This window comes from Falco naumanni, chromosome 7 (assembly GCF_017639655.2).
Source record: "Falco naumanni isolate bFalNau1 chromosome 7, bFalNau1.pat, whole genome shotgun sequence".
In the NCBI taxonomy this organism is placed as follows: Eukaryota; Metazoa; Chordata; class Aves; order Falconiformes; family Falconidae; genus Falco; species Falco naumanni.
This window is the reverse complement of record NC_054060.1, coordinates 33,784,556-33,807,991: the sequence shown is the minus strand read 5'-3', so window position 1 is coordinate 33,807,991 and position 23,436 is coordinate 33,784,556. Positions and strand designations below refer to the sequence as shown.

The 23,436-nt window shown below is 40.2% G+C and overlaps 1 protein-coding gene across 2 annotated transcripts in view; it reads left to right on the top strand.

Annotated features, from left to right (window-relative positions):
• PELI2 (pellino E3 ubiquitin protein ligase family member 2) overlaps positions 1–23,436 on the top strand; it is a 78,603-nt gene that overhangs the window by 6,957 nt on the left and 48,210 nt on the right. For both annotated transcript variants that reach the window (XM_040601408.1, XM_040601409.1), the window contains exon 2: positions 19,353–19,482. In XM_040601408.1, the coding sequence (XP_040457342.1) occupies positions 19,353–19,482 (130 nt within the window). The remainder of the gene's footprint in view (positions 1–19,352; positions 19,483–23,436) is intronic.

Sequence of the window (23,436 nt, the reverse complement as noted above, 5' to 3'; positions counted from 1 at the left end):
CCTAAATCTCATTTGTGTTGAGGGTGCTTTTCCTTTTATCAACAAATATCCTTATGTTTATTCTCACTCTGTCCCAAGGTCACCACTGAAAAGCTTGCATGTGACTTGTCACAAGCTGAAACATTGAGGGACAGGAATGGGTTTGCTGGCACAGAGAATGTGCCTGCTTCCAGACTTGCAAGGCAAAGCTTCTCATTTTGTTTGTTTCATAAATACATCACTAAATGGTGTCCTTGCATTTTTCACTTTTGTCACCTGCATATGCTAATACCATGTTGAAGGGTCCCACTTTCCTTTTAGATGACTTGTTTCCCTCTTGACAAGATGCAGTTCAGAATTTTGTGCCTCCCTTACCTTTCCCTCGTTCTTTTGACGTCTACTGATGTAGCTTTATGCAGGTTAGTACAGAATCTTGAGATCAGAGCATTGTTTGTGTACTTTGGGTGACCAATTTGTAACTTCTCTGGCAAACTGTAAGTAACATCTGGGATTAGACTGTTTTAGTCCTGTTACTCAGTGGCCTAGAGTAGGTCTCGGTCCTCATAGTAAGCAAATAGTACAGGCAAGAGCAGCAGGGGCTTCCAATGCAGCAGATTAGTGTGCTCTGAAGGCTGGAGAATAGCTGGAGCAGTGCTGTCCCAGCTCTTCAGCTGTGGTGCACCATTGTGCATCCTCTCTGGATGACCAGGTGTGCCTCTTCTGTGGCAGCTTCTACATTTAACCTTGTAATATGAGGTGCTGTGCAAGTAGTCTCTCGCTGGGTCTCTGTGTATTGTGGATGTCTGTATAATGGATGCACTTCTGGCTATACGATTTAAGACGAAGATTGGGGGAGGGAAAGAGTAGCAGGCAGTAAGCTGTTTGTGGGGTTTTCTTAGCATCTGAGTAGGCAGCATGGTGCTGGGAGTTCAGTAGTAAAGGCAACCAGTCTTTGGGTTTGACTGACTGCCCTTCCCACGAATGGCACTTCTCAGGTAGAGTTAATAGAGCTTAAGATGCAAGAAGCCAGTCCTTGCAGGAAATCTTCGCACAGCAAAGCTTCAACAATTTCAATATAAACATGCACTCTGTGAAAACTTTTTACTGAGGTGCTGTGTGGCAGGAGGATGTGGTGGTTTAGTATGATTGAGTTATAAATGATACGTGATCAAGGTGACACTGGACTTGCATTGTCTAGATGTAGCTTTCTTTTGTTCTGATTAGTATAACTTCTGTTCCGAAGAATAGCAGGCATCAGCTGTTTTGCAGTGAAGTTTTGTTCAACTCTTCCAAGGCCAGGATATGAAGTCCTGTGAGGTCAGTCGGAAGTGTGCGTGCAGCTTCATGGTAGCAGCAGTTATTAGCTCATGGTGAAGAGAGTAACTCAGCTAAAAGCTTTTCTCTATGTCACAACAGACATGTCATATAGATGAAAGAAATTATGAACAGCAGTTGTGAAAATGGGTACAGACATAATCTACAATGCTGAAGAGCTTGTTGTATTAAAAGCTAAGTGGTTTTAAGAAGAACTCAATTTGATTAGGCATGATATGAAGGTGCCGATTGCTGAAGGACCTATTAGGCATGCTTCTGTCAATAGCAATTTATTTCCTTTGTAGGGAGGGAAAGTAAGCAAGCTCTGTTTTCTGCTTTGGGAAGTGATTTACTTTAGGTAAACTTGACAATATCATCTTCTGTACTTGAGTTAGGCACATCCTGACCTCACTGTAGGTAAAACTAGTGTGCTTCACTGGGGATGAACTAGATATGGGACTGTTCCTAATCTATTCCGAAGCCTGGAAAGCTTGCTATGCTAGGGAATGGTGTGAAGGCCACACGTGCCCTTATGAAGTGTTTGGCAATAAAGACCTAATGTTTAGCTGTCATATTGCTTATGCTAACTACGATATAGCTACATTACAATGTAGCAACTACTTGTATTAGATGAAAGCAGCGAGTTGCACTGTGAGACAAATACTAACTTGAAATGTCAGTTACTACACTGCCTCCCCAAAGGAATGGGGACAGGCAAGAAAATTTCTATAGAGCTGGCGCATAGTAAGTTAAAAAGGAGAAGGTCAGGAAGCATTATGGTCTTCTTGAGTATTGCAATGTTAACTGATCCCCATTGTTGTAAACTTTTCATTTTTCCTCTTTACATTCAAGGAATTGAGGACAAAGGAGAGATGTTGGCATAATGTTTCTCTCTAACTGATAAATGCTTTTGGAAGGCAATCTTCATAATCAACTGTAGTGATGCATTTAGTAGGCTTTTAAGTTACTCTTTGCCCTCAAATGTGTTTGCTGTCTTTATTTCTGAATCCAGTAAGTTCAAACTGTCATGAAACAGTTTTATTCTTCAAACTGCAAACAGATAGGCTTCAAATCTGAGGTGTATCCTCTTAAGGCATGTGAATGTCATGGATGAAGACAAAGTGGTACTGAGTATGAAGACAATTAATTACTGTATGAAAGTAAACTGAACAAATTGAAGCATATAAAAGCTTAACTCTCCTCTTGTGTATTGCATATAAACTGGAGACTAAATGTGCAAACTGTCTGGCACGTGCCTTTAGGAAGAGTGAAAAAAACTGTTTAGTCTAGACACAGAAGTTAATGGGCTGAAACTTAGATATAAGCACAGCTGTATTTCTTCGTGTGCAACAGGGTGGCTTTATTTTGATTGTTGAGGTCTGATTTAGTAATGGTGGAGTCATAGCCTTTGAAACGGGAGTAGTGTGTATGTCCTTCTTTCACAGGAAACACTGAGCTGCTGAAAGATAGGAAGAGCTGCACGGTTCCTGCTTCCCTGCACATCCTGTGACAAGGTCTCGGTCTCACAGATGGCTGTGTTCTGTGGAATGCTGACTAATAAACCAAAATGTTGCTGTACTTCCAGTTTGCCTTCCTCCTATTCCATGCTTGACCTCTGAGAGCAGACAGCTGTGAAGTTCAGTGCTTAGATTCAAAAATCATTTTGGTATTGGAGAGGTATCTTTCAGACCAGATAGGCATCATTACCATGTAGTTGTCCTAATCTTTCTGTTAACAGATGTGTAAAGCCTACATTGTATTACTTTCTGAATCTTTAAATTTTCTGGAATAGTTTCCCAGTGCATCAGGGAGTGAGTTTTGAATTCATGTGTGTGGGTGGCCATTTGTCGTAAGCTGTGGGCAGAGGTCCTATTCAAGAGCCATGTGTGTGATGGGAAGAAGTTAGTGTCTTGCTGCAGGTCCCTACTCCCTCTGGCAGAATAGCAGTGGAGATAAGATTTCTTTGGAAGACTGTTCCCTAATCTGATTCTGCCAGAAGATTTAATTAAATGGGCTCTTAGTACCTCTGGGTTTTTCCAAAAAACTAGCAGCAAGTTAGGCAAATGGAAAAAAAAATGGTCTTAGGGCAGCTCTGTCAGGAGGCAAGCTTTGGTTGACATGAGCAGCTGAGTAACCTCTTCCGTCAGAGCTAAATCTGGAGAAGGAAGTTTGGCAATAGCCAAATGGATCAGTCTTGCATTGTTTTTTACCCCTCTTTTGTCTTTAACTGGTGTTTACTGGACTAATGAAAAGTCTGAAACATGAGAGACTCCTTTAAACACCACTGGCATGCCAGCTGCCATTGGGATGGTACTGGTGGTCCTAGAGGTTACAGGAACTGTCTCTGTGGGCAGGGTCTGTGGAAGCTGCAATGCTTTAGTCTTACTGACTGCGCTGAGATTTTTTTCCTTAGATAAGATGTCTTGCTGAAGGTGCAAGGGTAGAGAGTCTGCAAGCTACTCATTTATTTTTAGGGATGTGCACTGCAATGTTTTTCACAATGGCAAAAGCATTTCTTAAATAACCCTTTTTGGTTGTGACCCTCTGCATCCATTTACAGACTTTGACGGAGTTTTCCCAAAAGCTCTAAATATGTCCCTCCTTTTGCCTTTGAAAGATAAATAAGCCTTTTCTTCTGCTCTGTCCCCTGTCCTGTCCCCACCCCCCTCACCCCCTGTATTTTCACAGTCTGCTTGCTTAAGGGCAAAAGAGCCTTAACTTCTGACTTTTGTTTTGTGCCTTACTTCCAACGTTTGAGCACAAAATACTACTGTTATGTTGCTGGCTCAGCTGTGCCTTATCTCTATGGTTGCACAATCACACTTCCAGCTGCAGTACTTGCAATAAAACTAGATATATAGCACTCAAGTTTTGTTTCCAACATGCAAAGGCTAGTATAATATAGCAAATACCTTTCCATGTAAGGATGCAGAAAGAATACAAAATATAAAGTACAATTCCCTCTGTAAGCAAAGCTAGGGTCTAAGTGAGTAACAGAGTCTAAGTCAAGCTCAGTGTACTCTCCTAGTTTATCATGTGCAATGTGACTTCCAACTGAATTCAGGAATTGGCCTCTGATCATATATTACTAGTTTGCACCTTAAACACCTTGGAGGAGACTGGTTTATGTTAAAGCTTTACCTACTGCAAAACTCTCAGTGTAGAGAGAGCAATTGTAAAATAATACTTTGTTAAAGGGTAAGCAGATCTTTCTGTGGCAAAAGTGATTTACTCTTTCTCCTCTGGGCATTTTGTAGCCAGTGCAGGCAGGAAGGAAGGAACTGGATTTGGGGTTGGCTGCATTCCAGTTGCAGACTCTATTCAGACCCAAAGCAGGAGTATGGGCTGATTTGTAAGTTTTGGGCAGAGATGGCAGTTGAGAAAAAACAGCTGTCTCAGTTTTGTGAACTGATGAAATTTGTTAAGACTGTCAGGTGGTAAAAGTGTGATATTTTGTGCTATGTAGAGTTAGAGAAGTGCATTAAAGATGAGTTTGTCATGCATAAGTCTAGAGCAAAATGCTTAGTTGAATTAAACTGAAAGAAACATTTGTGGATAATTGGTGCCCTTTAATGTACAGAAAATAAGTGTATTAATTTGTGAAGACAACTTGTTCATTAAAACCAGATGTGTGAAGTGATGTTCTCTCCCACCTGCACCATTTTCTTGTGCATGAACTAAGTGAAGCTGATGTGAGTCTTGTTTATTCGGTGAAGGTAACTTCCCACCTATATTCATTTCTAAGTCTAAAGATTGGTCTGGCTAGGGTTATTCTAAACTTTTAATTTTCTTCCTCCTTCCGCTCCTAGGTTTTACATGTGTTGTTGCCCATTTTTGAAGGAAGAGGAGCTTTATTTGATGTACAGACCTATGCAGAGTGTGACAGCTGTTGTCAAAATACAGAAGGTAGTATAGCAAACAGAATTTGACAGGACCTTTTAGCTTCCTATTATTTGTTGCTGGTTTTATCTTTCTTTGCTTTTGAAGAACAAAAGTCTGGGTAATGACTGTTCAGATGTGTAGTTTGTCTTGGCATAAAACCTGTTTCAAACCAGTCATGGTAACGCCTTGTAACCTCTAGAACTGCTTGTATTTAAGTGATGTGGGATAAACTGTTTAAAGATCTGATGCCTCTTTGAAGCTGTAAAGGGCAGACATTGGGTAGGGGCAGATGTCTGAGGTAGTTACTGCTCCTGGCTGTCTAGGCAACCTTCTTGCAGGAGGACACTGCATCCTCAATTCTGTTGGCACTGTTGGGTCCCTATTCCAGTAATTTTCCATCTGCCTCTGATGAATATGCTGTGATTTCCTGAAAGATGTAGTGACAGGTGAGGTTGTAGTCTGTAACTAGCAATGAAGTATGTCACTGATTTTTATTCCAAAGCCTCCCAATGCTGTTTGAGCTCTATTGAGAAGAGCCTGTAAGATGAATGAGCCCCACACACCCCCGCCTTGTTAGACATCAGGGAATCCATGTGACTACAATTCTCACCTCTGAAGAAAACCTTCAATTGGAGCTGTCACCTCAGTAGACAAAGAAGGAATCCAACTGCAAGACATACCCAGGGGAAATCATGCTTTGGTTCTCTGACTTATGAAACTCCTTGGGTTTCGGTTGTTTTCTATGTCACTACTGTTGCTTCACCTCTACTGCCTGCAGTAATGGTGGGATGTTGACTTGGAATGGGAATGGACACATGTTCTGGCACTGCAGGTAACAATGGGAAGGGGTTTGGCTGTAGAAGTGTTGTAATCCCTAGGGCAGCCTGAGCCACACCGTAAGGTCTGTCACAGGTGTGTTTGAAGAAAACTTCAGTATAGTAAATGTTCGTTGTGTTGTGTATACAAGTCAGGACAGTGCCTTGGGATCAAAAATTTTCTGGTTGTTTATTGGGGTACTAGAAGAGCCTTAAGTAAGTGTACTTCATGAGGCACTCAGTATAGAACATAGGTCTTGTGGTGGTACGTACTTCTGCTTTGTATCAGTTAATCTCTGATTCTTCAGTAGAAAAAGGTGTCCCTGAAGAATAACCCCAACTGTCTGCTTTTCTTGGACAACCAGCTTTTTGGAGGCAGTTTGAACACAGCCTGAAACTTTTGTTTGGGGAATTGCAAATAATGTCCTGTGTAGTTCAGCAGCCTCACACTTTTGCCTCTCATGTACAAGCTCAGTTCAGAACTAAGATGACTATTCTGTGTTACTTCATATAAATGTTAAATTTTCTGGATGTGAAAAGCTTCCCTTTCCACATGGTTGTAAAATAGCCTAGTAGAGGATTTTTGTCCTTGGCCAAAACTCTGAAAGGAGAAGTTTGGGATTTGTCCAGATGTGAATGCCTCTCTAGTGGACTTCAGGCTCGTTCCGTTACAACGGGCAGTTCCTTAAGATTTACTTTGGAGTTTTACAGGCAAAGATACTGAAACAGGCTGATGGGGTATGAGTGTTTCTGTACATTGATCTTATCCTCTGTTGGTGGTAGAGCAATGGCATCTCTTGCCTGAAAGATTTCTACATAGTAGAAGCAAATGCTATAACTCTTTCTTCTGTTTTTAATAGGGCTGTAAGATGAAAGTAAAACAGTTGTGGGAGACTTACAGATATAGGTATAATGCCAGAGTATTGGCAGAGTAGTGAGGGAATGTGGTCTTTATTTTCTAAAATGCATATGCAGTATCTTTAGCTGAGTGAGGGAAGAGAGGTAAGAATTTGGGTATCTGCAAAACCCTCATAAAAATAAGTTAATGTCTGTACTTGCGTATCCTCATGCACTGGCAATGGAGTGGGATGCAGAATTCCTTGGCATTGTACTGCTCCCCTATTCAGTTAAAAACAGTGTATCATGGCCAAGATGCCCTTATAGAAAGTGATGTCAGGTATAAAAACTTGAGGGCAAAAGAGAATCTCTTCAGGCAGCCAGCTGTAACCAATTATTTGATTTCTGTGTCTCTGAACTATTTTTTTCGGACGTGCTTTGCTGGGGAATCCACTTCCAATTTCACTCTTGGGCTCATGAGCTTTATTTCTACAGCTGAATTTCCATTTGGCTTGCAAGTGCTACTTCTGAGTCCTGTAATACTGTTCGGAATTATAGCCTGTACTTTTGGAAACATTGATTTGAACAGATCCTCTGTTTTCTTGGGCTGGTTTGCTCCATAGGGCATCCTTTAAAATCAAAGAAATCTAGATAAATAGAGAAACATATAGGATGGCTTGTTTTTTGAAAGTTGGTGAACAAAAATAGTAATAGTATACTGACTGTCTTTGTGGGTTTTGGCTAAGAAAAAAGAGTTGGATTTTCAAGGGAAAAAATTTGAGGGATAACTGCATGTGGTTTTAAACTTGTTTTCTCTTCTACAAACCATTGTGCCCCTTGTGTGCATTACTTAATATCTGTTGGAATGTATAAATGCAAAATCTATGAAACTTTAATTTGTAGAGTATTTAATCAGAAGTAGGCAGGCTGCATTAGCACTGCAAATAAGCAAAGTGAATTTTTTTTGTCGTTTAAGAAACTTAGCCACTGTAAGAGCCTTCCGCGTGGCTTTAGGGTTTCAGTGGCTACATCTGTATATAAACAGTCTTGCATAGTTATTTTGCATAAAACCATGTCTTTCTGCATCAGTGAAAGTAATGTGCCTTCCCATCTAGAGACAGCAGTAGTGCAAAAGCTCTTGTTCCAGCAGTTGCTGCAAGAAGCTGCCTATTAGATTCTTCTAGAGATCAGAATTTCTGAGAATTCAGACATGAAAAGCATTAGGAATGCACCACTTCTGTGACTGATTCATTCTTAGTAGGTGCATGCAGATACCTTATAATTCTTGAATATTTGTGTTGGTGTTCTGAGACGTGTGAAGTGTCAATGTGTATTTGATGTAATGTTTTGGGAAGCCCTCTTAAGGGAAGAAAAATCTCAAAATTCTGTGGGTAAAGTGTGAAACTGAAACATTTTTTCATAAAGCTATGTACATCAGAATTGGTTTTGCTGATCAGCAGTAAACATTTCATAACCTTGCAAGTTCTTTTGCTGGCTAGAGGTGTCTGATTAACTTCATTATAGGTTGTGATAAAAGCAAACACCCAAGGTTGCTGTGAATTAGTGAGTTGTCAGTGTGGTTTAAGTCTGAAGAAGATATATTGAAGTCTAGTTCTCTGCATTGCTGCACTGTTAATTTCTGGTTTATTAAGGCTTTTTTTTTAAAAAAAAAAAAAAAAAAAAAAACCAACAACAACAAACCCACAGCTTCAGCTGTGCTGTGATACTTGTGTACTTAAACACCCTGATCTGGTAGGTTTCAGGTAGCTCTTTAAAACTGGGTGTGAAGAATAACTTAGCCTGTATGGGTTTTTGGGGCACATAACATGCTTGTTACCAAAGAACAGGTACTGCTTAGCTTCCTTGCTAGCTGTTCTAGGTGTTATGCTGTGTTGCTTCATGGTGCTCTCCAGACTTCCAGAGCTGTGCAGTTCTTCCAGGCTTGTCTGTGTGTTCTTTATGTCCCACTGGCTTTATTTCTATATCTACCTCAGAATGCTCATTCTTTTTTACATTGTTTGGAGAGTAAGAATTAAAAACAGGAACGCTTTTAAGGAACTCAAGCTGAATACTACATGCTAAATGTAACCACAGAATTATGCTCAGCTAGATTGGTGCATCTTCTAGGTTGTAGTGCAGCTGCCCTCTAAAATAACCTCCATCTGGAAACTTCAACCTCTAGAACTTGCTGGGCAGCAGAAGGTAGAAAGGTAATTCTTTGGGTTTTCTCTTCACTTACCTGCTCTAAATCTGCTTGGAGCAGGCTGTGTGGTTGATTGTCTTGCCTCGGACTGCTTGCGCTGCTGTAGCCGTTGATGATGATGCAGCAGCACCAGTGATATTAAGGAAGCTGCTGCATTAAGAAAGCCAGTAATGCTTGCAAGTGCTATGAAGAAGGAAAGCCAATTCTTTATTTTCTGTTTCCAAGGCAAACATTTGGGATTCTGTTAAGCAGTTGGGATTGAACAGGGTGTTTGTAAGGGCATCTGGGTAACTAAGAGGAATGTTAAAATTGATAGGATTTGACACGTTGCAGGTCAGATACAGTAGTTGAGTGCTTCGCTTTCTATTCAGTACACTGCCTGTGAGATCACCTATATTCACAAAATGGATGCAAATTTTCTCTCTTCTGTGCTAAATGATACAGGAGCTAACCTAAGAAGAATCTTGTCATGCCTGAGGGTTTGAAAAAGCTATAAGTAACAGACATCCTGTAACTTCCTGTATGTGGAATCACAAAAATGATATTACAACTACTTGTATTTGGAGGATAACTGAAGTTATAAGAAAGCTGTCACTTTTTCTTACAAAAATGTGAACTGTCAAATAGTCCTTGAATAGTGTTTTAGGGGAAGCATTTGATTGCTTAGAAAATGAATTGTCTGGATTGTGCTTTTTCTTTTTTTTTTTTAAATGGGCCAAATGGTCCTTTGACTCAAATGTAGTTTCTCCATAATGTTTAATGTAATGAAGTCTTGGATGAAATACGGTGTTCTTACTGTTCATGCCTCAGACTAAAATTTGAACAGCTTGCTTGTGCACCTTCAAGTATGTGTGAAGCACAAATAGGTTGGGAGCATGTTTGGGATGTCAGGGCAGGTGTGTTTTGAGCTCTTGTCCCCTTGCATTATGTGAAGTCTAGTTTATCTTCGTTTTGAAACTAGCAGCCTTTTTTTGATCGGGGATTGTAAATTGTTTCCAGAGTGTGTGGATCCTAAGTCTATGGTGTTTTGGATAAACAGCCTTCCTCCTTCATTTCTTTCTCTCTTGCATCAAAACCCAGCTGTGCATAGTACTTCCCTTTGAAAGGGATTTTGTGTTTTTCTGACTTGTTTTGAATGCAGTAAAAGCTAGATCTCACTTTCTATCGTGTTTGTATTCAGTTTAACAAAATGCCGTATCTAGCAATTTCAGTGGCATTTGGCTAGCTTATAGATAGTTCTCAGAGGAATAGCATTTCCTCTATGGCATGAGAGATTTAGGGCTGGAAAGCGGATTCTCTAGACATGGTGCTTTGCCCACCTCTTATGCTTTTTTAGCTAGGATAAAAAGCATCCTTTGAAATGAAGTTGATTAGTTTATACCCTGTATTTTGCTGTGCACTATCATTGTTGGTTTTACGCAGTGGTGAATAGTTTTTAGTTGACAGCTTTGGAGATGGGCTCAAAGCACTGAATAAAATTGCCTCCTTGTTAAATGAATACTGGGGGGAGCAGCAGAATGTTGGATATAAGGATTGTTAAAGAAATCATTATGTGAAAGAACAGCATCCCTTACCCATGGCTCTCTAAAAGGAAAACCCCTTGCATTCTAATGCTCTTCTGGCATATTACTTGTATTGGAGTTGGTATAACAGTAAGCTAAATATGAGGTTTTGGTGGGGTTTTTCCTGTTAAAGGTAGCTGCTTTTTTTTTTTTTTTTTTCCTTTTCCCCCCAGTAGTATCATCGTTATGGATAGCTTCTAAGAAATCTGTATTTTAAGTGAGATTATATCCTTTTTCTGGCTGTAGTGCTTAACTGGGCTGCCTATATAGGTTTTCAGCTATGAAGTTGTTTGGAACTGTCAGGTTATTTGACTACTTTAATTGATACTTACCATGATGCTCTAGTAATCTGCATCAGCATGCTCCTTTAGGCTCTTCCAGAGTGTTGGCTTTTAATCAAACACTTGTGCTCCTTATATAGTGGTCTTGCAGAAGCCTGTACAGCAAATGCCCTGCATTACTGCCTTGTGAAATACCTATTTCCACATTGTCATTAACATGTGCAATTGAAGATCTTTGATTTCTTTAATTAAAATGACATTGCAATGCCAGTTGAAACTTCTACAGAAACTTTCGAAAGTGGTGGCAAGGGTCTTCTGTCTTTGATTTCACAAAAGCAGAAGTAACAAATTAATTTCCAGAATAATCTGGGGCAAGTAGCAAAGTGCTTGCTAAGAAAAATATGGTCAAAGAGTTACAAGAAGCCTCTGTGGTAAGTTTCTCCCACCCCAAAAGTAATATCAGCTAGTTTACACGAGTGCCAAAACTGTTCCTGATTGGACCTCTGTCATCTTTGTTACAAATAGTTAGTCATAAAGCCCCAGCTTCTCTTGCCCCTCACTTTGAGACTGGTTGCTTTTGCTACTTCTGTATTTTCTTGCTCTATATTTTTTTTCCCTCTACATCAGTGAGGAGGGGAGTATCAAAATAGCAGAGAGGTTTGGGAATTTTGAATGAAACTGGATGTGTAGTGTAAATAAAGCTGACTAAAAGCAATTCTGGCACAACAGATTTGGTATTTGCCAGCCAATACCATGCTTTAACTTTTTGTATAGGATGGAGTTAATACAGAGCAGGTGTATATTCTTGAATTGCCTATATTATGCAGGATAAGCATGCATGAGGATTAGTCAGCCGTATTTTCTATAAATATTCTCCTTAAAAAAACCTATTTATTTCTTTAACTATTATGTTACAGTTCTTATACTAGTGGGCTAGTCCTGCTGACAGTGGGGGGAGTGTGCAGAGTAATTCACAGGCCACTTTTTGAACTATTCTAATCTGTACTGTAGTGTACCAGATCCTTACATTGCTGAGGGGGGTATAGCAGCCAGAAATAGTCTTTCTCCCTGTGAACCAGAAGAGCAACCAGTTCTGTTCAGAACACCAAGGGAGAAGTAAGGTTACCCTGGAGAACCCCAGCTGCTTCACATATGATTTCTTGTGGTGTTTTCATTAGATAAGGTTCTAGTTAATTTGTATACCTAGTGAAGGAGGGAAGTAGGTTCTAGCTTATCTAATCTATTGTAGGTGCCTCTGAAGTTGTTTTTCCATGGTGTCTAGGTCAAGCTGACTGCTAGGTTCCTAGTGGTAGCAGGAGCTATTAGGAGCAACTTTTGAAGGGTAGCTAAAAAAATCCAACAAACCCTTACTACCCAGTGATGTAAATCGGCCTCCTTTGAAAAATGTGCCTAATAACTATAAGGATTATCAGATCAGACTGCATTTCAGTGAAGCACTGCAACCTCTTATGAAAGCTCTAGAACTGTACACGTAGCAGTAAACTAGGCAGGCAGTGCTGAAATTTGGTGCTGGGGAAGAGGATGCTTGTGGTGAATGCACAGCATTGATCACTGTGCCAATGAGTATTCCAGAAGTACTGGAGAAGGGAGTACTTCCTAAAGTGTTTTATGAGAGTAAAATGGTCTCACAGATGCAAGTTGTAAGAACACACACTTATCTCTTAAAAAAAAAAAAGGCAGCAGCTGATTATAGCCACAGTTAACTACCATACCTTTTTCAGGGATAATCAAGTTCACAGATGCAAAAACATTGCTCTTAGTTGGAGAAAGACATGAGATTATTGGGACTTTGGAACTGAGTGGTTTGGATTTTTTTTCTCTGCAGGCAGACAGCTTTATTAAGCTGTGCTGCTGGTAGAGATTAGGAAGCATTTATGCCTATAGAGATGTCTTAGCCAGCAGAGTTTGAGGTGGAACTGTCTTTCATTCAGGACTTCCTCCAAGGTTGCATAAACCAAAGGTCTTGGATCAGTGCCTTTTGCTACCCAAAGGATGGAAGCCCTTTGCTTCCTCAGAGTTACTCATTGCTATAGTTATTATAGTAACAAAAACTCTTCTGCAAGGTATTTCAGTTTGCTGCTGTAACTTCTTAAAATGTTTTCAGAAAGATAGATCAGATGGGAATCAAATCTTGTAGCACATGCGCCTGCTGTGGAAAGGAAAAGGAACTAGGTTGTTTAGGTTCTTTGGTAGATTTGGCAGGAGTCCAGGAGACTGACTTTGACCTGAATCTCCCTTGCTGTGTGCATGGGGAGAGTGTTAACTGAAAATGTTGAAACGAGGTGGTGAGGCCTGGATTTTCCAGACGAACCAGAACAAATGTCATAGATGGACTGGATCAAGCCTTGTGGTATGGACTAGGGGATTCCTTGGAGTTCTAACCCTGTTTTCTATCATTCTGATCAGGAAGCAGCTGTGCATTGTGCCAAAGGTACATGCAAAGCAGTTGGGAAGGTGCATCTTTGGGAGACAGAAGGGAACCTTCTGGTCAGTCTAGACTTGTTGAGCTGCTTGTTGAGTGCCGGGGGGTGATGATGATGAGGACAACAGTGTTCTCCTTCCAGCCTCCAAGAAACTACAACGTTAGAGATTTTTGTTATAGTCTGTTGTAGTCAGCTATGAAGCACTGCACTGTTCAATAAGCAGTCTTGCATTCACTGCCAAAACTTCACTTACAGGAACAGGCTGACAATTAACAGTACCTCTGGTAGTGGAGGCTGCTTCTGAGACAGAAATTGATACATGTAATAATCAGCAGGAGACAAGCTTAGACTTAAATTCATAATGAGTTAATATCTGTAATACTGATACACAGTACCAGAGAACGGAGTTCAAAGGAGAAAATAAACCAGTACTGTCCTGTTGGTAGAGAAGTACTACCTACCTTTGCTTTTCCTAATTGGCAGCACTTCCCAATGAGATTAAGTTTGAGAATAACTTCACTGTTCTGTTTCACTGAAATTCTCAGATAATTGGCAGACAGCAACTGCTTGTTCTATGAAGTTCTGCTACAGAAGAATGTATCTGTAATAAATGTTGTCTTTAAAAAAAAATATCCAAAGCCATTCAAGTTATTTTGCTGTTGGTTCTAGATACAGAATGAACAGTTCAGTATGATACAAGGGGTGGTGGTGTAAAGAGTGAGTGCTGGCGGTGGTATTACATCAAAGGAGATGCAAGTTCACTTAATTTTATGTCAACATTGTATATGTTGAAGCTTTCTGTTTGTGTTTTGATATAAAGTAGCATGCGACTTTCCCTTTTAATCTACATTCAAGGGAGTAAATGTTAGATGCTTCAGCAGGAGAGGACTTTCCAGTTAGTCAAGACTTGAGCATACAGTTGTGAAATACTCTGTGGCTGGATGTTGTGGAGTTGAATAATGTATCTTTAGACTTCCAATGTTGTAGATGTCGTGATAACTTTGGACTCGCAGCACTTGCAAGGGAATCTCTCCTATCCCTCTATGCCATTTTTCCCTTGTTGCTGACATAAGTGCTTCTGTGGCTTTGCAGTGAACTGGAGAGCAAGGAATTTGTGGTTTAAAACTAAATTTAAAGCATAAATCGGGTTTTGTTTCCCCTTCATGTGAACCAGGGAGAGAAGTAGCAGGAACAAACGAGCAAATGAAAGGTAGGACTGCTGCTTTTGGCAGCAGTGTTGGCCCGTGCTAGTTCAGTGATGGTAAAAATACAGTGTAAGCATACACTGAATTTTTTTTGTGTGGAGTATATACTACTGGATAATGCCAAACATGGAATCGGAACATACTTAAAAGGAAAAATTCCCTCAAGTCTGGCTTTACTTCTGCAGCTTTATTGTTTAGCACAGCAAGGATATGCTTTCTCTTACTCATTTTTAGAACTATGGTAGTAACTGAACTGTAGTATGTCATCTGTTCATAGCTAAGTCTGTGAAATGGGATGGTTTGCATCTAAAAATGAAGTGTGCGGTAGACTACTAGTAGTAGGTGAGGAAAGTAGAGTGAAATTACTGCTTTTTTTTTTTTATCTGTGGAAATTACTACTTTTCCAGTTTGTAGTCTTTTATGAGGTAGGTTGCATAGGTATGGAGAAGTATTTAAGTTTAATGATAGTTTGTATTCTCATAGCATTGTTAAAGAAATTTTTTAAAAATCTGTTATATGCAGCAGCTTCTGTGTCTGATAGCTAGTAGATATTCTGCTTAATTTTGAGGATGACTTCCCTGAGTTGAAGTCTTGTCAAGGTGCAAGTCAAGATTTTTTTAGAGCTCTTGTCATAAATAACTGAGGTCTTGTTTACTCTTTGCCACTGGCTAAGCCTGATTCTTTTTAAAAAAACAAAACAAGCTGTCTGACAAATGGTTCAAAAGTTTTTGATGATCTCTGAAGTAGTCAAATAGGTTCCTACAAGACTTGTAGAAAATAGGAACTTGCCACAGTGCTTGAACTATGGAATAGAGCGTGTGTGGTCTTGCTCTACAGCCATGAATCCATGCAGAGGAGAGACTTGCATTACATATCCCAACCATGGGAAAAACTTAATTGGAGTTTGCAGTTCATTATATACTAAAGTCCTCAACTGTTTGATGCAAATCTGTAGGAAACTGGCTTTGATAATTATGGTGCCCATAGCCTATGCCAGCACCACTCCCTTATTTGCAAGGAATAGTGCTATTAACAGAGATAATTATCCCCACAAGGTTTCATAATGCTAGTTGTCCCAGTATTGCTGTTAACTGAGAAGCACTTGGAAGTATAGGACTGCTCTTACCATATGCATTGATCTGCTTTGGAACGTCTGGAGAACTTCTGAAGTGCCCCATAGATCAGTGTGTGAGCAGGACTGTCTCAGAAATGGTCATTCTGTCTCTATGAAATCTGGTGGGTTTTTCTTAGTTTGTTTTATTCATTGGGTGAGGTGGAGTAGAGTTCTAGCTGCAGGTTATCTTTTGGTAGTGCTAGCTGTCTTGTGAAGCAAAATACTGGCATGCTAATGTGCTCGTTCCTAAGCTGCATCAGGCTTCTAGAGCTATCGGAAGGGTGTGGGGAAAGGGAAACGGCCAGATGTTTGTGGAGAGGAGTCGGGAGGGGATTCAGCAAGGAGCTTCTGTTTTGGTTATGAAGCTGCTGTTGGTTATAGGGAAGCTTGGAGTCTTGCGGTGTTCAGTGATGGGGAACTGGTGGCCTTTTGTCCATGTCCCTCTTCTTGCTGTGCGGTTCCATCCTGCTGCTGCCCGGGAGGAGGCAGTTGTTCCTCACCAGGCATTGCTCAGTAGAACAGCTGAGAAAAATTGAGAGGGCTTTTTCTCTTGCTGTAGTTCCTTGTGCCTGTGCTTAGAAGAGCTGACTTGGCAAGGTGTGGGTGGACATGCCTTGAATTCTCCCTCCTGAATGCTGAAACTCACTGTGTCCTGTGGGACAGCTTGGTTCAGAAAGGCAGGGACTTGCCAAGAAGTGACCGTGGGTCTGCTGCCTCAAGAGCAACCTTATTTGCACCCTTACCAGGACAGAAACCCTGAGTGGGTGGGTAAGTGGGTGCGAGTCCTGTTGTGGCTGACAAGATCCCAAGGTTGGTTTGTTTGGTATGAAGATTGCTTAGGTAGTGGCAAGGAAAGGTGTGGCCAAGAGTGCTATGGGGGGTGTTGGTTTGTAGTGGACAAGCTGAGAGTCCTGGCCTAGAAAAAATGAAGGTGTCTGCTAGCTGTGGAGAGGAGAGTTCTCCAACAGTGATCCCTGCCCCCCCCCCCCCCCCCCCCCAAAAAAAAAAGCCACACCCCCAAAAAAACCAACAACAAAACAACACAACACACACATGTATGCCTAGTAATTGTCCTAGCTCTTTTTGCCAATGTCAGATCAAAATAAAACTTGCAGGTCTGTAATTAAAGCATAACGAATAGTAAATCTGCCACTCAATTCTTCCTGCCCTTTTGTGCAAATGAAATTTAGAAATTGGCACAAGGAGAACCTTCATGCAAACTTGTCAGTGCTAATCAGGATGAATGAATTAAACTTTCAGTTTGCTTGTATTTTCTTCCTATTTAAAGTTTCCAAAAGGCCTTTTAACCTTGAGTGGTTTCTCTCTCTTTTAAAAACAGGTAATTAAATCCCACAGAGACCTGAAATGAAATCAAGTAGCCTTTCTCAGTTACAGTTGTTTTGTGAACATGAGAAAAAACAAACAAAATAACCCCACTAGCCTGGTTTTAACTTTCAGTGGAGCCACTTTAGTTCAGTACTGCTTAACAATTACACAAATACAAAAATTTTACTTACAGAATATAAAGCTAGTGATGATACTAGTTAAATATTATTTCTGAAGGAGTTACTGCTTTCTCAGGTTTTCAGATAAAAATACTTGTATAAAGAATGTTGTCTTCAGGCAAGTTAAAACTTGCCGGCATATTCACAGTAATAATGTCTTTGAAAGAAAGCACGTGTATGTATCTAGAAAGATGCAAGCTGGAGAATCAAGTAATTCCTATTTTAAGGGCTAGTATTTAAGTTGCCTGTGGATTGTATTGATGTATCTTTTAGGAGTTTCTCTCTTGTGACAAGGATCTGCTGTGTTAACTGAGTGCTACTTTTCTCTTGCATAGGGTTAATAACAAGTTTCCAAGATGTGGGTGGGCCTGGCTTGAAATAATAGTGGTTTGCTCCTGTGTTTTTTCACTGCTGGGAATCTCTTAATGATCCAGAAAGATACAGTATTTCTCTCTATGAAAATGGTAGTGGGAGATAAAGTTTAATTGTAGCCCAGCTGAAAAGCTCTTAACTTATTGTAAGTCTCTAGCATCGTGTATTAAATGTATATAAAAAAGTCTGTTTTGATGTTCTAGGGTACTTAAATTTGAGATTATTTCAGTCTTAAATCAGTTCTTTTTTTGTGCTCACAAATGTTCAGCAGTCCTGCAATTCAGATCACTGGTGTTTAGACATTGTGCATATGAAGTTTTAGCCTGTTTTCCTGTGTGACAGCAGGTGAACCTTGCTGAAGTGAGCAGTAAGCCTTCTGCGCAGGGCTGCTCCACAGCCTCAACTCTGAGACAGCTTGCATTCAACCACTACCCATTTCGCGTTTGTTTGCAAAAGGACACAAGGCTCTCCAAGTGCATTCTCTGTTACACGAGCTAGTTACAAATAACAATAAAAAAAGGTTCTGGGCTACTGCATTGTTTTTCCTAGTCAGTGATTATTATAGAACTGTTCTTATAGCCCAACAGTGAGTAACTATTAGCCCTCTGCAAGGCTACAAACAAATGATTTTAATCTGCAGATAGTGTGGCAGATGGTAGAGCTGAACTACCTCTGGGTGTATCTGTAAGCAGATAATGATTTCTTCTAACTTTTTTTAACCTCTTTTGCTTTGCAGGGAGTTAGTCACCTTTAAATCTTCCTCTTTCTTCTCCTTTTCATATTCTTTTCCTGACTGCAATGTTAGCTTTTAATCATAAAGACTGTAGGAGAGGGATATATGTGATCAGTACAGAACAGAACTCACCAGTAAGACAAATGAGATTTTATAAATGGAATAACTTCTGTAGTTCTTCAGGCAAAAGTCTGAAATCTCTGAGGATCAGGAATGCAAGAGGCATCTATACAGTAAAGCCTGGAGATCTTCATAGACCAGCTGAGAGTTAGTAAGAATATTATAGGTGACAGTGCTATGATGCAAAGCATCTACTTGTCCAAAATCCTCGGGGTGGTGGTGGTGGTGAATTCTGTGCTTATGTGTTGCAAAGAGATTTCCAGTGGATGCCTTCCCTGGGGAAGGAGCTATGTCCCCTTGAGGCTTCAGACTTCTCTGAATAATTAATCTGTTGGGTCTCTGTCCTCAGAGAAAGATGAAAGAACTATCGAAGGCTACAGTGTTACACCTGATAAAGGAAGTCATTAGCGAGTCTTCAGATATAGTCACATGAATTAAAAACACTTGCATCCTCTTTAACAATAGATGAAGCCTTTAGGATTAGAGTTTAAAAAAAAGGGGGGGAAACAACTAAAAAAACCTTCTATGAGTAAAATTCCTTATCACTTAGTTTTACTTGCCCCTAAATGACTTCATTTTTCGAAGTCTCCCCTGTTCTTCCTCTTCTCCATTCCTGCATGAGATGTGGGGAGGGGATGACAGGGTAAAAACATTTTTAAAACTCCATGTTCTGAATTTACAGAGAAGATTTAGGATTAGTTATACCAAATTCCTTGGATTGTAGAGTTAAGTATTTATGGCTCTGAATAACTCTGTTTCATTTGTAGTTTATTACCTTGTTAATGATCAATAAAATTTCAGCCGTTGGTAGGTAGAGAATGTTTGAATGTTTGTAATTCAAGCAACAAACCTGACCATGGTGGTTACCTTTCTTGGTTTTGTGCATGTGTTTGATGACATCAGGATATTGTGACCAAATTGCTGCTCTCCTTTTCTGTATTCCAGACTGGTGGTGGCCTATGTCAAACTTTTTTGTTGATTTCTAGGTATAATGGATCCCTCCCTAATGGTGACAGAGGACGCAGGAAAAGCAGATTTGCCCTTTATAAGCGACCGAAGGCAAATGGAGTTAAGCCCAGCACTGTTCACGTGATTTCTACTCCTCAAGCATCAAAGGTATGGGGCAGTGGGGCGAATTCTGTTCTGCTGATGATCCGGGCTGGAGAACAACTCGTATGTTACTACTGATTTACCTGGCTCCTGGTTCATTCTGTGACAGATATATTTGTTTTAAAGAAGTCTGCAGTGGATTTTCTTTCTGGGGGTATATCTTTAATTTTAGTCCATTTAACTGTTCAAAACAGTCTTTAACCTCAGGTATGAGATAATCTGACCCTTCTGTCTTTGTTCAGAAAGATGACTTTGCCAGTGCTAACAGTTTTATTTGAGCTATAGAGTAGTCGGGTGATGCAAATACAAAAAGTACTTTTATTTCTTTCTCACTGGATTGTAAGTTTGGTATGTCTTTTTCCTCTTCAGGAAAATAACTGTCATGGTATAAAAAAAGTCATGATCCCTCTGGCCTTTAATTTTTGTTGCTAATAATGATATTGTGTATGTTCTTACCTGGAGTTTAGTGTTGGTGAAGGAGGAAAAGCAGTAAAGTAAATATATTAACATAGTAATCTATTAACCTGTAGAACTGTTCAGGATAGAGTTCTTGTGGTGGAAAATATTTCAAGCTGCAGGAAGTTATGCCATCTCTTCTCTCAAAACCTTTTTCCTAGAAGCAAAAAGTGACTAGAGTTTGGGCCAAACTGCAGGAGCAGTTCTGTGGTGACACTCACAAAAGTGGATGGTTTGTAAGAGGTGCACATCACTTTTACCAAAATACGTACTGGGGGAGGGAGAGAACCTACACTGTTTTCACCAAGAAAAGAATTGTTTAATCCGTAGTACAGGATTATGTTTTGAGAATGCATACCATACACAGTATACACCTAAAATTTTCAAAACACACAATATCAGAGCTTGTTGTTTTCAAGATTGTATAGGGCCTGCTTAGTGCAGATAAATGTGTAGCCTTTTAGGATTAACAGTTTCTATAAGTACTTTTCAGTGTTCTCAAAATTAAAGCATCTGCGAGTGACATCTTCCTGATGAAATCAACCTTCAAAATGGGCCTGTAGTATATGTTTGTGTGTTGGTAGCTCTGGTCTCTTGCTTAAAATGTAACAAATGAAAAAAGTGTTACATAGCTGATGGAAATACACGCATGTTCTCACTGGATAGCCTTAAGCATTTGGACTGCAGATGATATTTTGGCATTTTAGTTGCAAAATATTTAAACATCACAAGGTTTCTGGTTAATGTTCATCTGCATTGTTATTGTAGTGCAGGTAAAATGTGTGCTGTACAAATTAGTGCCCTTAAAAAGATAGAATAGGGTCTGAGGCATTAAAGCCCCTCCTCTGAGGATTTGGATTCAGGTAGATAATGTCAGGTTGAATGTATTCTGCACTTTCTCTGAACCCTTATAAATGAGCTTTTATCTGGGGCAAGGCTGGTGGATGTGCGCCAGAACAGTGATGCAGTGGATTTCAGTGAGTGCTCTTTTGATGCACAGAAAGGACACTTACATTTTAAGATGCTTTAGTAGGCTTTTCTGACATCTTCGATACCGGAGCCTAAGTCTGTTTTACTAGGAATGGTTTCTGCATACAAATCCTGTAAATGATTGCAGAAATGTAGACTAATGTATAAATAAATAGTAAGCTGCCTTTGTCTTTAGAAAACAACGTGCAACTTGACCTTTAAAGTTGTGTTCTGCTCTCAGTCTTTCAGCCTAACTCTTATTTAAGGAAGATAAAACAGTGGGAACTTGTGCTGCACAGGATATTAACAAGTTTCCTCCCTTTACATCCTTCCTTCAGACCTTTCAGATACCAGTTCTCCGTTTTGCTTTGCTTGCCTGTCACTGTTTAAACTGAATCTTTTGAGTAGAAAGAAACATGGTTTTTTTAGAGTACTGATGCTTTTTGGGTGGTTGATTTAGTAGGGGTGGGTAAAGCACTGACTGTCTCCAGGGAGTGGCTGGTTTTGTGCTAATTGCATTAATGCAGCAGCTCAAGAACTGTAGCTGTCACCAATTTTAAGTTAGTGTGTTAGCCTGAAGACTGCAATAGATGGTAAGAGGATGCTTGTCATGTTCTATTGTCCCTGCTATGCAGGTGTCAAGGACAGCTGGAGTAGCAATGGTTTCAGTAGTAAATTTAGCTGAGCTAATTGCATATGAATCAGTGCCTTTTTGGTTTTTTCCACTGGAGTGCTTGGTTTTTGCCACTCTGCCTTCTGGAGGTGCTGAAGAAAATTTAGAATTGTTTGACCTTCTGAGTGTATATGGGTATATTGGGGGGAAAGCCAAATGCATGGGGTAATAAGTCTCAAGCAGACTATTGTTAAAATATGCATGCATCTCTACAAAATTATGCATTTGACTTAAAAGCCTTTTTATTAACTCTGTCCTTAGGCACCATTCAGGAAACTTTCTACTGTCCCCTATTTTACAGAATCCAGACAGTTTAAGATAGACTTTTTCCAGCATTGTAAAAATCAGTATTACTGTAAGGAAGGAATCTTAAAACTCTTATGCTGTCTCTTGTTTGTGTCTGTGTACATGGCTGGGGGGGAGGGGAGGGGGACTGTGAGACTTTTCGTTAACTGTGTATGAATCTTACTCAAGATTGTAGTAATCCACTTCGCTAGACCAGAGAGTTTGTTTTGAAATCAAGTCACATGAAAGCCATTTTTTTGATTGACTTGGGTCTCATAGAATCATAGAATAACTTAGGTTGGGGAAGACCTTTAAGATAATAAAGTCCAACTGTTAACCCAGGACTGCCAAGCCTATTGCTAAACCATGTTCCTGAGCACCACATCTACACTGCTCTTAAATACCTCCAGGGGTGGTGATTGCACCACCTCCCTGGGCAGCCTGTTCCAATGCTTTTGATGAAATTTTTCCTAATAGTCAATTAGGAAAACCACCCTTTTGATGAAATTTTTCCTAGTAGCCAATCTAAATCTCCCCTGGTATAAATTGAGGCCATTTCCTCTTCTGCTGTTGCTTGTTAACTGGGAGAAGAGACCGACCCCCACCTGCCTACACCGTCCTTTCAGGTAGTTGTAGAGAGCGGTAAGGTCCTCCCGAGCCTTCTCTTCTCCAGATTAAACCCCCCCAGTTCCCTCAGCTGCTCCTCATCAGACTTGTTCTCTAGACCCTTCCCCAGCCCCGCTGCCTGTCTCTGGACATGGCCCAGCACCTCAGTGCCTGTCTTGCAGTGAGGGGCCCAAAACTGAACACACTACTCAAGGTGCGGCCTCAGCAGTGCAGAGTGCAGGGGGACGGTCACTGCCCTGGTCCTGCTGGCCGCACTGTTTTGCAGTGATGATGAAGAGGAAGACTGTCATCAGTCATGATCGTATGATCTGTGAAAACCTTCCTGTGACTATCAAACTCTTAGGTTTAAGTTTGCTACTAGTTCATCATGACATAGCTAGGATTGCTGATTTTGATCTTCAAGCTAGTAGGGCTGTTTAACAAAATGAAAAGTTAGTTGTAATGTTTATTTTGGTTGAGTTGTCTTAACTATTGCTTTCATACGTGATAGTTAATGCTGTGGGACTCAAGTCTAGGTGTGTGAAATGGTTACATGGTTTTCTTGTGCAGAAATTTTCCAGTGAGTGCTGAGCTGCAGGTGAGAGGTAAGTTTTCAAAATAATCACCTGGGAATGATGGGATACTAAGATGCTAAACTGGAGTTTGTTTACTAGTTTGGCAGGGGGTTGCGGGGTAGGTGGGCATGGGAGGATTTTGAAGGGATTTTTTTTGTATTTTGGAGATTTGTCGGGGGGGTTTATGGTCTGAGGATATATATGTCTGACAGGGAAAGAGGTGTCTGTAACTGAAAACAAAACCAGCTTAATGATGTTGTAGAATCAGTAACATTTGAGGACAGTATATCTTTCTTACAGATCTTAAATAGGTGAATTATAAGCTCTGTCTAAATAAAACTGTATGATCCCAATTTCTGCTAAGCAAAGATGTTCATGTTCCTGTACACATCCAAT